Genomic DNA, 19613 nt, shown 5'->3' with positions numbered 1-19613 from the left:
AGGACAATGCCAAAGAATGTTCAAGCTACTGCACAATTGCTCTCATTTCACATGCTAAAAAGGTCATGCTCAAAATCCTTCAAGCTAGTCTTCAGCGGTACATGAAGTGAGAACTTGGAGATGTTCAAGCTGAATTTAGAAAAAGTAGAGGAACCAGAGATCAAATTGCCAACAACCCTTGGGTCATAGAAAAAGCAAGATAATTCCAGAGAAACTCTACTTCTGCTTCATTGACTGCACTAAAGCCTTTGACTATGTGGACCACAACAAACTGTGGAAAATTCTTCAAGAGATGGGAATCCCAGACCACCTTACCTGCCTCCTGAGAAACCTGTATTCAGGTCAAGAAGCAACAGTTAGAACTGGACATGGAAAATGGACTGGTTCCAATCTGGGAAAGGAGTACGTCAAGGCTGTGTATCGTTACCCTGCTTATTTAATTTATATACAGAGTATATCATGGGAAATGCCAGGCTGGATAAAGTACAAGCTGGAATAAAGTACAAGATTGCCAGAAGAGATATCAATAACCTCAGATATGCAGATGACACCACCCTTATGGCAGAAAGCGAAGAGGAACTAAAGAGCCTCTTGTTGAAGGTGAAAGAGGAGAGAGAAAAATCTGGCTTAAACCTCAACTTTCAATAAATGAAGATCATGGCATCTGGTCCCATCACTTCATGGCAAATAGATCGGGAACCAATGGAAACATTTTTATTTTCTTGGGCTGCAAAATCACTGCAGATGGTGACTGCAGCCACGAGATTAAAAGATGCTTGCTCCTTAGAAGAAAATCTGTGACAAACCTAGACAGTGTATTAAAAAGCAGAGACATTACTTTGCAGACAAAGATCCATATAGTCAAAGCTATGGTTTTTCCAGTAGCCATGTATGGATGTGAGAGTTAGACCATAAAGAAAGGTGAGCACTGAAGAATTGATGCTTTTGAACTGTGTTGTTGGATAAGACTCTCGAGTGTCCTTTGGACTACAAGGAGATCAAACTAGTCAATCCTAAGGGAAATCAACCCCGAATATTCATTGAAAGGACTGATGCTGAAGTTAAAGCTCCAATACTTTGGCCACCTGATGTGAAGAGCTGACTCATTGGAAAAGACCCTGATGCTGGGAAAGATATAAGGCAGGAGAAGAAGGGGACAACAGAGGATGAGATGGTTAGATAGTATCACTGACTTGATGGACATGGGTTTGAAATAGCTCTGGGAGATGGTGAAGGACAGGGGAGCCTGGTGTGCTGCAGTCCATGTGATTGCAAAAACTCAGACACCACTGAGCGAATGTACAACAACAATAATTTTATAGATCAAATCAAAGCCCTGTTTTGAGTAATAATCTGGATTCCATGGGGCTGGGTAAAAGTGGGGTTGGGATAGACAGTCAGACACAAGGGGGCAAGTTACTTTCCTTGTGTATCTTTTTGACCTATACATGTCTTTGATACTGTTTTTCATTATTTTCTATAGCTTTATATAGTACATGTATAAACCTTTGTTTTTCAGAGTGTTATACAGTTTGTGTCAATTATCTTATCCTTAAATAATGATTTCAGTGAGTTCCTATTTCCTAGATGAAAAATTAGGCAGTGATAGATCCTTTAAAATTATTTAGTATAAAATCCCTTCTCTGTACCTTTGTTACTGAATCCTAATCTCATGTGATATTTTTGGATATCCCAAGATTTTAAAGGTAAATCAAACCACGTCTTTCCACGTGTAGTTTACCTCCTTGTGTGGTAACCTTGCATGCAAAGGTCGCAAGCTGATTCAGTCCGAGTGGAAGGGAGTCACCAGGAGACATGCCAGTGGTTTCATAAGAGACTTAATGTCTGTATTCACATCTCTCATGAAAGTCCTAAGTTGTTATTGAAATCTTCATACTTATTTCACATTTTGTACGTGTATATTCCCTTGTGAAAGGTTTTAGCTCTTTCTTTAACCAACATAGCATTACCTGTGCAGATAGTAGATGAGCATTTTATTTTATAGTCTATGTATTTTCATTCTCAAACAATAGGTCAAAGAAGAAAAGTATTCCTTTAATCAGATAATGTTTTAGTTGACAGTGCTCTAAAACAAGTAACTTTTTAATATTTTTCAGTTCAGTTCAGTTCAGTCGCTCAGTCGTGTCCAACTCTTTGCAACTCCATGAATTGCAGCACGCGAGGCCTCCCTGTCCATCACCAACTCCTGGAGTTCACCCAAACTCATGTCCATCGAGTCAGTGATGCCATCCAGCCATCTCATCCTCTGTCGTCCCCTTCTCCTCCTGCCCCCAATCCCTCCCAGCATCAGGGTCTTTTCCAATGAGTCAACTCTTTGCATGAGGTGGCCAAAGTATTGGAGTTTCAGCTTTAGCATCAGTCCTTCCAAAGAACACCCAGAGCTGATATCCTTTAGAATGGACTGGTTGGATCTCCTTGCAGTCCAAGGGACTCTCAAGAGTCTTCTCCAACCTCACAGTTCAAAAGCATCAATTCTTTGGTGCTCAGCTTTCTTCATAGTCCAACTTTCACATCCATACATGACCACTGGAAAAACTAGATGGACCTTTGTTGGCAAAGTAAGGTCTCTGCTTTTCAATATTCTGTCTAGGTTGGTCATAACTTTCCTTCCAAGGAGTAAGCATCTTTTAATTTCATGGCTGCAGTCACCATCTGCAGTGATTTTGGTGCCCCCAAAAATAAAGTCTGACACTGTTTCCACTGTTTCCCCATCTACTTCCCATGAAGTGATGGGACCAAATGCCATGATCTTAGTTTTCTGAATGTTGAGTTTTAAGCCAACTTTTTCACTCTCCTCTTTCACTTTCATCAAGAGGCTTTTAGTTCCTCTTCACTTTCTGCCATAAGGGTGGTATCATCTGCATATCTGAGGTGATTGATATTTCTCCTGGCAATCTTGATTCCAGCTTGTGCTTCTTCCAGCCCAGCATTTCTCATGATGTACTCTGCATATAAGTTAAATAAGCAGGATGACAATATACAGCCTTGATGTACTCCTTTTCCTATTTGGAACCAGTCTGTTGTTCTATGTCCAGTTCTAACTGTTGCTTCCTGACCTGCATACAGGTTTCTCAAAAGGCAGATCAGGTGGTCTGGTATTCCTATCTCTTTGAGAATTTTCCACAGTTTATCGTGATGCACATAGTCAAATGCTTTGGCATAGTCAATAAAGCAGAAGTAGATGTTTTTCTGGAACTCTCTTCCTTTTTCCATGATCCAGCGGATGTTGGCAATTTGATCTCTGGTTCCTCTGCCTTTTCTAAAACCAGCTTGAACATCTGGAAGTTCACGGTTCATGTATTGCTGAAGCCTGGCTTGGAGAATTTTGAGCATTAATTTACTAGCATATGAGATGAGTACAATTGTGTGGTAGTTTGTGTAGTTTGAGCATTCTTTGGCATTGCCTTTCTTTGGGATGGGAATGTAAATCAGTTAAATTCACTCGATATGGTTAAATCATAATATAAATGAATCATAAATATGCTGAAATATTCCTGAATGGAGTTGTGCGAAAAAAACATTGTTAAGATCATTATCAGTAGGCATAAATGGATGCTGTTATGAACTTTATTTTAAACATTGTTAAAACTTTGGTGGGATGATATTATAGAAAGATTCTTAGTTGAAGCATCGACATGCACAGAACAAGTCTGGATCAAGGAGTAAAGGAGAGGAATGAAAAAGGTATAGGTAAAAGACTAACTTAACTACGGCCCATTTCTATTTTCAGTCTCCGCATGACTATATTTTGATTTCTTCATAAGGTGCTGAAGGCTTAATTCCACTTCCCTTTTAGTCATATACTACTGACTTCTGTGGGTTTATTTTCATTCAGTTCTATATATTCACCCTGCTGAAGCTCTCCCATGTTTCTGTGTCAGGAAGAGAAATACCTTATTACCCTCTTGTCTGTTTCACATTTAAAGTTTTTTCCTCCCCGCCCTCCCTGTCTTGTACCTAATGAGCAAATTATCTAAAAATAGATACGTTCCTCATTCTACAAAATGTTGTATCTTCTCTAGATCGGAGGCCAGTGTGATTGTAAGAGACATGTGTCTGGCAGACAATGCAATCAGTGCCAGAACGGATTCTACAACCTCCAGGAGCGGGATCCTGACGGCTGCAGTCCGTGCAGCTGTAACACCTCTGGGACAGTGGATGGAGATATTACCTGTCACCCACATTCAGGCCAGTGCAAGTGCAAGGCGAATGTTATTGGTATGTAATGCAGAAGTTTGCAGTCACATCTCTATTACCATCTGGAATAAAATCCTCTATTTGATTTCTTCGCTGAAACGTAAAGCAAATTTCCTTGCTCAAGGCAGGCTGGGAAAAAAAAAAAAAAACAATTTGGATGAAATTAACTGTCTAAAAATGACTAAATTAATAATTCTCTCAAGCTGCAGCTTGAAGCTTAGTTTAATCAATCCTTTAGAAGTTTCTTTATTCCGTAGATGCAATAGTTCACATGGTCCCATACTAATAAGTCATAGAAAAATATAATTTGCTTACTTCATAGATGTTTCTTTTAGAGAATTAGCACTTTTCAAAATGTTTTACACTTAATGAGTTCTAAGCAAATCATTTCCATGCTAGTTTTCTTAATAGACTAAAATAAATGGATTTTTTTTCAAAATGTTCTGTGCTACAGGGTCCTTTGTGATAAATCTTTCCATTTTTTTTCTATTATATTTCTTTGAACTGTTCCTATGAAATGCAAAATAAGTCAACATAATTCCACAGATCATGTATATTGCTAGGGTTAGTTATAAAGGGCCACATAATTTTAATTTTGTAATTCAGCACCAAGCTGATTATAATAAACAGCTACCTTTGGTGTTATTTATCTTTTTTTTATACAAGACATGCTTTTTTGTTTGTTACTCCCACAGGTATTTTTCAGAAATTAGATTTGATTATAGCAATTTATTACATCCAACATTTTTGAGGGGAACCACAGCCACATAAGGACAAAATTTATCAAGTGCCCGAAATGCACTATGTACATAATGCACTTTGAAATTTTGATATATGAGAATATTATAAGAGGAAAGTTTCCTGATAAAGTAAGTCTTATATTGTAACTGAACATGTCTTGGTTTGTATAGGAAGTTTAAAAAAGACCTTTACCTTTCTATTGTCATTCAAGACACCAAGTCTTCCATGGTTTTTCTTATACTGACCCTAACCTTATGATAATAAAAACATGCCTGGCAGACACACAAACACACACACGCCTGCAAACATGCATATATACAAACATGTGAACATATCACTTGGAATAACATTTTCATTTCTATGATATAACACTAAAGCAAATTCTTTACCTTTTAGGTATATGATTATACATTTGTCATTTTGTACAATACAGCTAGACAAACATTTTAATTTAATATGAAAGAATATGGGCCTGCTTTATATTATACAAGATTTCTCTGGTTTAAAGAAAGATTAAATAAGAATCTGTATCATAACTTGCCCTTATGCATTTCAGGCATACAAAAACTAACTTTTCAGGAAAAAAAGGAGTAACTTATAAATAGAAGCATGCTTTTGTATAAGTGCTATCTGTGATAGTGAATGAAGTTTTTCATGTTCAATCTATATAGAATCCTGTGTTCTTTGATATAAGATATACTTTAAATTCAAGATGTGAAAACAAAATTTAAAGAGAGATCTTTAGGGACAATCAAATGGTTACATCTCTGTATCAGTAAAATCTTTCCTGTGATAGTTTCCAGAGCTTAAGGAAGAAAAACATCACACATTACTTGGAATTTATTACAAACTTGCTGTCATTTACCTGTATTATTGGATGATCTTGGTAGTTTTCTGCAGGAAAATATAAATACATATTTTTAAAGATGAAATCATCAGTTTGACATTATTAACTCTAGAGTTACTTCTGCATATGCATTTTTTTTTTAATAAAAATGTAAACTGGATATGTCTATATGTTTCTTTTCCTAATGGGACTACAAGTAACCATTCAATTTTACTTTGTTCGTATGATTAAGAAAACAACAGAAAACACAAGTGTATGTTGTCTGTGCTTCAGAAAGCAAACTGTTAGATTTCACAAAACTGTTAAATCTTACTAATGATTCTATCACCAGTAAAATACATTAGCACCAATAATTTTATTAAAGTAGGTCATTCATCTAGAATAAAAAGGGAGAGGAATGTGAATTAAATGCCAAGTGTGCTAACTCGCCTGTACTTGTTAACACTGAATGTGATGCCCTGTAGGCCTTCCTGAGTATCGTTAGGAATAGATTACCTGTCAGGAATATGTATGGCATATTCAAATAAGCACTGCGCATATTTTTGAAACTGATATGATATGAATCCATGTAGACCAATTTTAATAGTTCAAAATGAGTCATAATTCTTGTTAACAATACAGTTATTTTTAAAATTTGCAGCAATAGTGGTCCTTTTTTATTTTCCTTATTGAAATTAAATGATATGCCTTAGGTGAGTCATTCATCACTGTTAAAGAATTTGCCTTCCATTGGAGTTCTTGAATTTTTATCCATATATATACTTATATATTATGCATTTCCTTCTGGTTTAGGAAATGCTTTTCTGCATATGGGCGCCTGACTGTGTTTTTGGCTGTTATTTTAAGACTAATTGTTTAATGTTGTTATAGCTTGAAATGTTTCAATTGATTCAGCCTCACATAGTCAGTTATTTAAATCATGCATATGTGAAAACTAGCTAAAGAAAGCATTTTGCATCTCAACATTTACTACTCAAGAATATTTTTTATTCCTTTGCATTGTAGTACTCTTTTTTGAAACTCAACAAAGTTGTCAGATTTAAGTATAGGTGATAAAACATTTTTCTCAGTTTGTGAAATGTATATATGTATGTACTCCTTTAAGTAGAAATAATACAAACAGCAGAATTTACTTAGTGTTTAAAGAGGTAAGTTCTGAATCACACAATATGACAAGTAATGTGATTGCTTTATGAGCCAAGGAGAGCATAATTTATACTAATTGAAAATGATAAAATATAGGAGTGTATAAAAGCATTGAAATAAAATTGCTCTGGATAACTTTTATTTATATTAATTATTTAAATGTGTGATATTCAGAAGTAAGATGTGTACTCTTTCAACAAAATAGTTATCAGGTTAACATTTATTAAACATTTTGAATGGATTCTGATTTCTAGGAAAATAACTTATGCAGTAATGCATAATTCTTCTGTATGGCTTAGAAAATGTATTTCACTCTCAACTTTTAAATGAACATACTTTGTTAAGATAAAATAAGAATGATGGTTTTAATATAGTTAAATAATTTCAAAATAATAGTTCTGATGTTTGTATAGGAAGAGAGTTCCAGTATGTGTAACAGAGGGAACATTTGCATTAAGAATTTTTCTTGGAATTAAGTAATAAATAAAATCTTATAAAGCACATTGCAAAAATTAATGTGGTACGTGGGCACCAAATTAAATATTGCCATCATATTTTGACTATACTATCAGCCCTCTCTGGCATTACTTGTGAAGAAAACACTCCATGTTTTATTGTGTCTGTATTAAATGTCTGTAACAGCATTGTTTGCACTTCGACGATCTTGAAAACTTGAATGGAGTTGTTTTCACATCTCTACCTTTTTAAACATATTTTTTCTCTTTAGGGCTCAGATGTGATCACTGCAATTTTGGGTTTAAATTTCTCCAAAGTTTTAACGACGATGGATGTGAGCCCTGCCAGTGTAACCTCCACGGCTCAGTGAACAGACTCTGCAATCCTCTTTCTGGGCAGTGTGAGTGCAAAAAGGAAGCCAAAGGACTTCAGTGTGACACCTGCAGAGAACACTCTTACGGCCTGGACGCCACCGGTTGTAAGGCCTGTGACTGTGATGTGGCGGGGTCCCGGTCTGGGACGGTCTGTGATGCTTGGACGGGACAGTGCGTCTGCAAGCCCAATGTTGGGGGAAGACGCTGCAGTGAGTGTGTGGAGGGGTACTTCTACCAGCCGCAAAACCATTCTTTCCTCTGCCTGCCTTGTAACTGCGATAGGACTGGGACCGTAAATGGCTCTCTGCTCTGTGACAAATCCACAGGACAGTGTCCCTGCAAATTAGGAGTAACGGGTCTTCACTGCAATCAGTGTGAGCCTCACAGGTACCATGTGACCGTTGGCAGTTTTCAAGGCTGCCAGGTGTGTGAGTGCGACCCCCTGGGGACATTACCTGGGACCATCTGTGACCCACTCAGTGGCCAGTGCCCGTGTTTGCCTAATCGTCAAGGAAGAAGGTGTAATCAGTGTCAACCAGGTAAGAGAAATGTGTTACATTTTCGGTACAAGATGACTTACTTTTCATTCTGCATCAGGTGATTCCTCTTTGCTTCTTGGTTAGGACTCTGAAAAAAATAATCTCCAATATGACTGTTGCATTTATATTGTTATCTAATAGAGATATAACTATTTGGTCTATTAAAGATTATGTGACATATTTGTGTTTCTATATTGGGGTGACCATTTAGATCAATGCCACATTCAGACGCTTAATAATTGAGACTTTTATTTCATTTCTCAACTTGAATTAAATCCCCTTTTAGCAACTAAATAAAAGCTAAGGAAAGCAAGAATATATTTTATATTCCAGACAAAGGAAACTTGTGTTGATTATCTGCACAATGCTAGATACTCAGATGATGAACTTTCTTAATAAATGCTAAGTGTTTTTATTGAACGAGCTATATGTCCTGGCATCATACAGAAACATCTAAAATTACTTTTTAAAAAAAATGTTAAGGCTTTATTTACATTTTCCCTTGTGACTCACTGGTAAAGAATCCGCCTGCGGTGTGGGAGACCTGGGTTCGATCCCTGGATTGGGAAGATCCCCCGGAGACCGGAATGGCTACCCACTCCAGTATTCTTGCCTGGAGAAGTCCATGGACTGGATAGTCCATGGGGTCGCCAAGAGTCAGACATGACTGAATGACTTTCGCTTTCACTTTCATTTACATTTTTATTATTTTTTAAAATTTTTTGGGCTTTTCTGGTGGCTCAGTGGTAAAGAACCTGCCTGCTAATGTAGGAGACATGGATTTGATCACTGGATCAGGAAGATCCCTTGGAGAAAGAAGTGCAACCCACTCTGGTATTCTTGCCAGGGAAATTCCATGGAAGAAGGAGCCTGGCAGGGTACAGTCTATGAGGTTGCGAGAGTCTGACACAATTTAGTGATTAAACAACAAAAAAAGTTGATTTACAGTGTGGTGTTAGTTTCTGCTGTACAGCAAAGTGAATCAGTTGTATGTATATATCCATTCTTTTTTAGATTCTTTTCCCACAGATGTAGAAAACAAACCTATGGTTACCCAGTGAGTAAGGGGGAGGATAAATTGGGAGATCAGGATTGGCATATGCACACTCCTATATATAAAGTAGATAACTAATGAGGACATATTTTATAGCACAGGGAACTCTACTCAATACTCTCTAGAATTATTTTTAAAAGCCATTAAATTAATAAAATAGGCTACTATTTAGTCCTACTGTGTCCATCTTTCCAGATTTCCCAACTGGAAGAAAAATGGACCCTATCCATGGCTTTCTCCTTGCCTTTATATGATTTAATAAATTAATTAAAGCAATATACTTTCTTTATAGTACATTCATCATGATGTTATGATAAATGTAAATATTTATCAGTTGTTTAACAGCTGTATTAATCATTGTCCTGTCTAGCAAAATCAACTCTGAGTTATCTGAACCTGTGAAAATGAGGGTGATACAAATTTAAAAGGGTGATTTGCCTGCCAGAGAGGATAAGACTAAACTCTTATTTTGCATAACAAGGAATTCAGCTCGGGAGAATTGGACAAAACCTCTCCCTTGACATTGGTCAGTGTAACAAATAAACCCAAAGAGACAGAAAAGAATTGATAAATAGTTAATTTCCTTTAAGATAAAATATCAGAAAAAAATTCAAACTAGCTTCAACATAAGTGGAGGCTTTATTATCACTGAATGTTCTGTAATACCTGACATGGAGCAAATGCAGTCAGGACTTAGAAACTACAAAGCTCCCACTGATACAGATTCATTCATTCATTCATTTATTCCCAGCCTCTGTCTCTTTCTGCAGATGGGCACCTTTTGCTTCTCTTACCCTCTCTGTGTGATTGTATAGTCACTGCTGTCCCCCAAGTTTGCTTACGGTTCTAATTCCAGCTACACAGAAAGACATTAGCTGCTTTTTGGTTACAGTTTCAGGAAGGAGATTCTAATTGATTCTAATTGACTGAGTTTTGTTAGGGTGGCCATGTCTGTGGCAGTTCACTGTGACCAGTGTCAGGATCACCTAAAATAAGCATGGCTTCTAGGAATCACTTCTTCAGGTAGGAGCAAGGTGGTAAGTATCCCAGGAAACAGAAAGATAATTGAGAGTTGAGCAGATAACCTACCTGACAGCTGCAGCATATTATGACTTTCAGCTTCAGATTTATCCTTACAAATGTGCAATCATTTTATCATATTCTAAGATTATTATTTTTTTTGTTGTTGCTATTTGTTAACACTTCAGTTCTGGAAATAATGTAATCCATTTCTGCACAAATAGCCATGATTTATATATCCTTCTTTGTAAGTAAGCCAGCAAAAGTTAATAGAGCAAATGTAATATGCTTTTGACTTGTTGTCCACTGTTAAAGTTTATTTAGTGTTTCATTCTGACCTAGAATATAGCGATGCAATAGAACTAGAGATCAATGGACTCAAATCCCAACAGGAGGGTCAGGGCTTCAGATCCTCCTGTGGACTAATACATTCAGTGGAAAAAAGAAACTGATAGATTCCTTGGCTAAAGTTCTATTGGAGAGTTTTAGTGCCTAGACATGTCTAAGAGATTCCTAGAAAATTAAGCAGAGGCAGATTTTTCAAGAAAAGAAATATAATCAATCATATTATAGGGTATAACTGTGAAATAGATTTATGCAGTCATAATAAAATAATCTGTGAATACTGATTTAAGCAACTAATGGGACTATTGAAGAGAAGGTATAAAGAGCTAAATATTCATTTTCTAAAGTGGAAAGACAGTAGTATAAATGTTAGAAGTTGAGATGTAACAGTATATGTATGTTACTCAGAAACAGAAATGAAAGTCAGAAGAAACAGCTATAGGAGTTGAAGGTGGTTACTGTAGGCAGGGAAATTTCTGGGAGAAGGATGGAGAAGCAAGATGCCACTTTACATTGTGAGTCTTTAAATTCTATTTGATTTTAAAAACTGTATATAAATGTTGATAAAAATTAAATTGCAGTATTGGAAAATCATGCTCAATCCTCATGGTCTCCTGACCACTTTCTTTTGGGGATTTATCTGGTATAGTCTTGTTTTTTAGGAGAATAGTTTCTTAGTAACTATTTGCCTGAGTAGAGATGTCACAAAAGTCTTCTGCAAAGGTATATGGCAAGCTGTTCTCTCTTTTAAGGAGGATACAGAATGAGGATCATCCCTATTAATGAAAATCATTATCATATTTAAAGTAACCTTGTATTTTATTTACTTGTACAGTTGTCTTATTTCCCATGTTTGAGTTCAACATCTTGAGAGTAAAGGTTATATTATTCAACTTGACATTGACATTGAAGTCACTCAGTCGTGTCTGACTCTTTGCGACCCCATGGACTGTAGCCTACCAGGCTCCTCCTCCATCCATGGAATTTTCAGGCAAGAGTACTGGAGTGGGTTGCCATTTCCTTCTCTAGGAGATCTCCCCAACCCAGGGATCGAACCCAGGTCTCCTGCATTATAGGCAGATCCTTTACCGTCTGAGCCACCAGGGAAATTATTCAACTTACATAGCCATAATATCGTGCTGTGTGTGCTTAGTCACTCAGTCATATCTGACTCTTTGTGACCCCATGGACTGTAGCCCACCAGGCAAGAATACTGAAGTGGGTTGCCATGCCCTCCACCAGGGAATCTTCCCAAGCCAGAGATCAAACCCAGGTCTTCTGCATTGCAGGTGGATTCTTTACCATCTGAGCCACCAGGGAAGCCATAATACTAATATGTTGTATATTGCATGCACCCAGTAAGTGGTTTGTTTAATTGAAATGAGAAATAATCAGGACTTTTACCAAGAGCATCTGTATTATATAGGGTTCTCCAAAGAAACAGAACCAATAGAAGATGTATGTGTGTGTATATGTGTTTGTGTATTTTTTCCCCACTGAATATATCATTCCATGGGAGGGTCTGAACTCCTGACCTATTGTTTTGATTTCAGCCTATCTACCTGTAGTCCTGTTGCACAGCTCTATCCTAGAAGTTTTGCAGCTTACTGAAGATTTCCTTTGCATGTCTCCTATATTGGATACCTGATGTCCTGAAGCCTGTTTTCTTTTTTTTTTCTTGGTTTATTTGTGTATTTGGTAGAATAAATGCTTCAGTAGCTTCTGAGTAAGAGTACAGGGAGGAAAGTGGTTTGTTTATTTTTTTAAAGAATTTTGAACATCTGAAATTATCTCTATTCTATACTTGGAGCCATTTGAAAATTTACCATTGTATGGAATCATTTTCACTCAACAAATTTATTTCACCATTATTTTCTAGCAGTACCAACCTGCTTCTTCCTTCTTTCTTGTTTTTCTTTCTTTTTTTTTTTTTAACATTCCAGAAGTTTTACTATTTCTATATCCTTCATTTATGATGAGATGCTTTTTGTTAAATAATTTTTCTGGGAGTTCACTGGGACCTTTTTTCTGTAGATTAATGTTCTTATGTCTGGGAAAATCAGTAAAAACACCTTCATAGACGCATCTAGACTAGTGTTTGACTGAGCAAATGGACATCAAATCTCTCCAAGTGGACCATAAAATTAACCATCCCAGACACCAGTTCATATCATCCCCATGGTCAGTGTAGCACTTCATCCCTGTACCTGTTGAGTACAAACCCTCTCTGTTTTAACCTCTAAAGAGAAAACTCACTGTCTTCTCTTGAAACAGTATAGGGAGAACCTTCCGTTTGGGGAAAGTCACACCTGCCTTTAGAACTCTCTGAAGCCTTCAATTTTACTTTTTTTCCCCCCAGAGTTATACAAACTTGTATCAAGTAGCTTATTATTGGCCTGTCTACCTTAGGTGCTTGGCTTTTACTTGTAGATATCTGTCCTTCACTGCCATTTCCTCTTCTGTTCTTTTTTATTTCCTTTTATTTAATTTTTTGGACTTTAGAAGGAAAATGGTTCAATAACCATGCTTCACTGAAAATGTTACCACAGTATTTTATGGGTTGTAATCTTTTCAAATCATCCTTGGTGGTTTTTCCCACAACTCTTATCTCTTCTTTCAAAATCAGTCTTGTTTGTTTCACCTTTAGATATATCCAGCATTTTACCACTTCTTACCACACTCAATTATCCATCTGGGTCCATGCCATAGTCATTTTCCTCCTGGACTAGCCTAGTAGCTGCCTGAAGTCCCTGTTTCTCCTCTTTATCTTTCTCCAGTCACTCCCCAACATACAGCCAAAGTGATGCTGTTCAAGCTTCAGTCAGCTCGCATCACCCCACCATCCACTGGCTTTCCATGATTGTAAGGCAACAGCAGAGTTGATGGACTCTAATGGCCCCTATGATCTGTGATGCCCATGAACTCGTTTTCAGAAGATGGTTTATTCCTCTCCAGCCTACAAGTCTCACTGCTTTCCGCAGATTGTTCAGTGGTCTATACCCGGGCTTGGAACACACCTCCATAGTGGGGGGTCCATATATAGTTCCTGAACTAGTGAGTAACTGCATTGAAAAACTACCTCAATGCTCTGCTCTTATTAGCATGAGATTATTGCAAAACAGGGAGTGCTTCTTTAGCTACACATAGGGAGAATATGGCTTTCTACCTTGCAAGGGAAGAAAGAAAATGGTAGCTTAATGAGTTAATGCATTTTTTGGACAATGTAAGATAGTTTGTACACTTATGTGTAGCCTATGGAAAAATCAAACTGTGTTTGTGGACCTCTTTTTTTTTTTTTTCTGTTTTATATTCTTCTAGCTTCAGAAACTACTCTGAATTTTGTTTTCTGGGTTTTATCATCTCTTCCCGTGAAATTTACATTGAAAATAGAAACCCAGAGCCTGAAGTATCTTCATTATAAACAGATGCCTCGCAGTTGTCAGCCCTGCAGTGGGCACATTAAAATACACTGCTGCGATCAGAAAACTTTCTCTCTACTTCTTTAAAGACATCTGAGAAATCTAGATCATATTCTATGGGGGAGACAACTGCGCTGATGTATGTGCGTGAGCCTCGGGTCATGGAGGAAGCAGGATGGCGTAGAGGGGTGAAGCAGTAGCCCAAGAATCCAGCCCGCCTTTTCCATCTGTGATTGTAAATGTTAGTGACCATCCTAGACCAGTACACATAGACTCTTGTCCTACTTTCTTAAAAAACATTATTAAGGAAGGTGCATATAATGGAACCTCATGTATTATTAACCTAACCTTACTAGGAATGTACAAGGAATAGGCTTAATTCAATGAAAATTTATAGGCAATTTGTTAAAGCAGCAGTGCACATTAGAAGGTACATTAGAGCCACATTGGTTTTAATATGCCATTCAATAACTCGAACAGAGGTTAAAAATGCTGCTTAACCTCCATTAAGTATTTTAAAAATGCTTTAATTTAAAATTATTTGGAGTGTGTGTACATATATGAATGTACACATACCCACTCTCATAAATAGAGTGCTGAATATGTTTTCCTGGTTCGTTTTTTCAGCACTGGATGACCTCATAACATTCGGCAGCAGGCACTTAATCAGAGGCCAGGCCGAGAAAAGCAGGGAACAGTGTCAAGGCATTCCCAGCCAGTGACCCACCCTTGTCCTTGAAAACTAGAGGCAGAGAGGGTTTATTGAGGACTCTGCAGCTTTGGAATAACATAAAGGCTAATTTATAATGAAAACAGCTTCACATGACATGTTTTGTGTTAATAAGACAATTCCTCATGCTTCCCTCTGGTATTTACTTTGGGTTTGCTTTTATAACTCAAATAGACCATTAGAAAGTAAAGCAAAGTATCTTGTTTCATTAAGAAGCATATCATATTTGTTAAGAAATGAGCTCATAAACCAGAATTGCATGCAAGACCCCACCAATGCAATTGGAATTAGATGGCTGATACTCCATTAAAAATCAGTGCCTCAAAGTTGAAATCTGATTATGACACATGTCCCTGAGTTTGGTGGGATGGCTTCTCCTGATTAACATGTTTTTCACAGAAAGACCACAGAATAAGAGCCTTTCCCTTAATAAACCACCAGGAAAGAATATTGTCAGAGGAAATATGGACCACAATCCTACCCACATCTGGGGAGAAAAAAGGATTTTGATAGGTCATTATTTAAATTTTAGGAAAACCTCACTTTCATTGAAAACTGCCTAGTAAAAATTGCAATGATGGAATGGATAATATTTGCTGAATGTATATGTTTGTCAAACCCTGGAATTGAGTGTTATCCAAAAAAATCCCATTTAATATACACACTATTTCTATGATGGAAGGACCAGGATTGTTTTGTTAGGGGAAATGAGGTCTCATTAAGTGGAGTAGTCATTTACAATTCCACGTCCATCTGACCTCACATTCTGCACTCTGAAAGAGTAAAGCTTTTTTCCAATAGCTCATTACTTGTCATAGACATTCACTTAACAAATATTTGAGGCTGGGTTGAAATACATACTCTTACAAGTGTTTGTAACCTCTCCCCACCCTCAAACTCATGTCGGTCCATGATTCCTGCTACTGCTTCGGGTAGGGTATTTCATTTCTTTTGCTGAATCAGAGTGACAGTCACAAAATTAAAATTGATGGAGTTATGGGAGGTGATCAGATAATGAAGAGCTGACTGAAGAGTCTAGAATTGAGATTACTTTATGGACTAAGTTGAAATGTTTGGGATGATTGCCATGGTACACGGTACTTTGGAACATACAACTGATAAATATTGTGACTGAGAAAAGTGAGAACAAAGAAAACACAATTTTGCTGTGCTGTGGATTATGAATATGCATGTATATCTGTGCTCTGTAATCTCTAAGACTTAATCGGAGCTGCCTTTATATTCTTTTATGTTACTGGATTTAATTCTTAGAGAATGAACATATGAAAGTTTCTCATGGCTCCTCACATAAGTATGAAAACCAGGTTTTTTTATAAAACAAAGTCCAATAGAATAATTTCCCTTATTGGAACATAATATTATACTCTTTGTTCTAATAACTGGAGGCATATTTTGGGGGTGATATTTTCTTTCTGAAACTCTGTTCCATTCCTTGATATGGTAAGGATTAGAGTTTTAATTGATCAATTGATCATGCTTATTCTTACACATTTCCTGCTATTTTCCCTGATATCCAACCTCTTCCAACCAGTCACTCTTATGACTTACAGATTTATGTTTACCATCTTCTTTTCATTATTAAAGAGATCATATGATATTGTAGAGAGTAACATATCCTCCCTTTCATCCTTTCAGCCATATGTCCATTTCCTTCACATATCCATTTTTCAATTAACATCTATTGAATAAATTACTGTACACGGGGGCCTCTGCTGCTATAAGATATACAACCATAAACATATTAAAGCATTACAGTTTAGTAGGGGAAACTGATTCATGTAAATATAACACATTTGTGATAAGTGTGATATTAGAAATGCAAAGATACAGAAGTAGTAAAATGAAGGGACTGATTAACTCTTGAAGGAAAGGGAGACCTAAAGATCTTAGTTGTGTTTCCTGAGCTGAATTTTTAAAATAAATAAAATTAAAAAAAAAATAGAACTTGGCAAAGTATTCAAGTAGGGGTAACAGTCCAGGAAGAAGTAGTAGGAGCAGGGAATTTAAATATATCAGTCAGTTCAGTTCAGGTTGCTCAGTTGTATCCAGCTTTTTGTGATCCCATGGACTGCAGCACGCCAGGCTTCCCTGTGTATTACCAATTCCCGGAGCTTGATCAAACTCATGTCCATGCTACCCAACCATCTTGTCCTCTGTCATTCCCTTTTCCTCCTGCCTTCAATCTTTCCCAGCTTCTGGGTCTTTTCCAATGAGTCAGTATTTCACATCAGGTGGCCAGAATATTAGAGCTTCAGCTTCAATTAAATATATATCTAATGGAAAATGAGTTTTTCAAATGCTTAAAGAGAAATAGTAGCTTGAGATTAATAATATTTATGAATGTATTTGTTAACATTTGGTCAAATCTGTGAACAATAATTTTAGCATTTGGTTGTTCAGTTGCTAAGTCATGTCTGACTCCTTGTGACCCCATGGACTGCAGCAAGGCAGGCTCCCTTGTCCTTCACTATCTCCTGGAGTTTGCTCAAATTCATGTCCATTGAGTCAGTGATGCTGTCCAACCATCTCATCCTCTGCAGTCCCCTTCTTCTTTTGCCTTCAATCTTTGCCAGGATGGAGGTCTTTTACAATGAGTTTGTTCTTTGCATCAGGTAGGCAAAGTATTGGAGCTTCAGCCTCTGTCCTTCCAATGAATATTCAGGGTTGATTTCCTTCAGGATTGACTAGTTTGATCTCCTTGCAATCCAAGGGACTCTCAAGAGTCTTCTCAAACAACACAGTTCAAAAGCATCGATTCCGCAGAACTCAGCCTTCGTTATGGTTCAACTTTTACATCCATACATGACTATGGAAAAACTGTAGCCTACACAGACCTTTGTTGGCAAAGTGGCATCTCTGCTTTTTAATACTCTGTCTGGGTTTGTCATAGCTTTCCTTCGAAGGAGCAAGCATCTTTTAATTTCATGGCTGCAGTCACCATCCCCAGTGATTCTGAAGCCTTAGATAATAAAATGTCACTGCTTCCACTTTCCCCCCTTCTATTTGTGATAATTTTAGCATTATTTTCAAACAAAACCCCTAAATGGAGGAAAATTGTTATTATTTTAATTTGAAAATTAGCATCATCTTCTCCACTTCATTTTGAAGTGATTGATTTGAAAAATCGTTTCTCCAGTAGTCTTGTTGCCTGGGGTAGATGAGTCACACATTCCTCCCTAGACTCTTCGCTTAATATAGTGTCCATTCTCTGGTTTAAGGTGAGAACTGTGTCTTCTAAATGGCTCATAATTAGTGCTTAGCCTCAGTTCTGCCCTCCTTTTCTGCATAAGGCCTAGAGGTTAAACTTGTTTTCTCTCTCCCATTTCCAGACTTCAGCAAAGCCTAGTTGTTCATGGTCCTCAGGAGGGACATTGCTAGGAAATGGGCTCTTCTTTTATGCCCAGGACAGGTACTGTGCTGTGCAAATAGCCACTAGGATAGCATACCAACTGCCTGGCTAATAACTTTGAACTCTAAGGATGCTGTAAGCCTGGATAAGCAATACTCTTTTATGATACAAACGACTTTTTGCCTTCGCTGTATAACACATTGTTTCCCACCTGAGACTTATCTTATCTGGGACCAGGAGTTGGCAAAAGAAAACTGAGGGAAAAAAGAAACTTTAGTGGGCTCCTGTGTGCTTTCTATGTGTGAACTCCTAGCCCTGAGTAACGGAAGGTTAATACTTTTGTCCTAATGACTATGTTTTAGAATGTGTTATAAAATCACCCATGGAAAGAAATTTCTAAAAGATCAGTTAAAAGGATGCAGACTTGCAGATGGGGAACATGAAGAAGAGCTAATGGAGGGAGATCAGGAATGTATTGAATTAAAAAAAAAAAAAAAGAAATTAAGGTCAGTTATCTTTAAGCTGCACTCCAGAGTTGAAATTTAAGTAGGAGGGAAGGGAGAATGTTTTCTGTAGTTAGGAGTCATAAAAGTAGCAGTAATGGTCCAGAATTAGGCACATTTAGGTAAGGCAAGAAGAAGCATTGAGCATGAAGGTACCTGAGTCATCCTAATTAGAACTGTTTAAAAATAGGACAACTAAAATACTAATGGGATTAACCTTTATAATCATGCTGCTGAGAGGAGGAGGAGAATTAACCTCAAGACAAATTCCAACACAGGCTTTTCCTTGAAGCCCTACTGTCCAGTCTGCGGTCTCCCTGGGCTCTTTAATATCTGTCTTGTCCTTCTTTGCTTATACCTCTGCGTTTTCTGTGTGCTTTAGTCTCTAAAACTTGGGCAACCCAATCTTCTGCACCAAAATCTACCCTGACGCTCTATACAGATTCATCTGACAAATCATTTCTTGTAAAAATCATTCCTAATTTTTCTAGAATTCTCTGTGGCTTGAATGTATGGCAATAAGTCTAAATTGACTCTATTCCTAACTATCTGTTTTAATGGATCATTTATCCGAATTGGAGAGCTATTAGGACCTGCATGATGCCATCATCATGAATCTTAAGGACTTAAGTACTTTTGTGCATGCTCAGTCACTTCAGTTGTGTCCAACTCTATGCAACCCTATGGACTGTAGCCCGCCAAGTTCCTCTCTGTTCATGAAATTCTCCAGGCAAGAATACTGAAGTGGGTTGGCATGCCCTCCTTCAGGGGATCTACCTGACCTAGAGATCAAACCCACATCTCCTATATTGCAGGTGGATTCTTTACCCACTGAGCCACCTCAGAAAAGA

General features: G+C 37.3%; 1 protein-coding gene across 17 annotated transcripts in view; it reads left to right on the top strand.

Moving 5' to 3' along the window:
- Nucleotides 1-19613, top strand: part of USH2A (usherin) — a 1013951-nt gene that overhangs the window by 275497 nt on the left and 718841 nt on the right. For all 17 annotated transcript variants that reach the window (XM_055581875.1, XM_055581867.1, XM_055581860.1 and 14 more), the window contains 2 exons: nt 4044-4239; nt 7680-8321. In XM_055581875.1, the coding sequence (XP_055437850.1) occupies nt 4044-4239; nt 7680-8321 (838 nt within the window). The remainder of the gene's footprint in view (nt 1-4043; nt 4240-7679; nt 8322-19613) is intronic.

The sequence above is a fragment of the Bubalus kerabau genome, chromosome 5 (assembly GCF_029407905.1).
Source record: "Bubalus kerabau isolate K-KA32 ecotype Philippines breed swamp buffalo chromosome 5, PCC_UOA_SB_1v2, whole genome shotgun sequence".
Taxonomy (NCBI): domain Eukaryota; kingdom Metazoa; phylum Chordata; class Mammalia; order Artiodactyla; family Bovidae; genus Bubalus; species Bubalus kerabau.
This window is presented reverse-complemented; position numbering and strand designations above follow the sequence as displayed.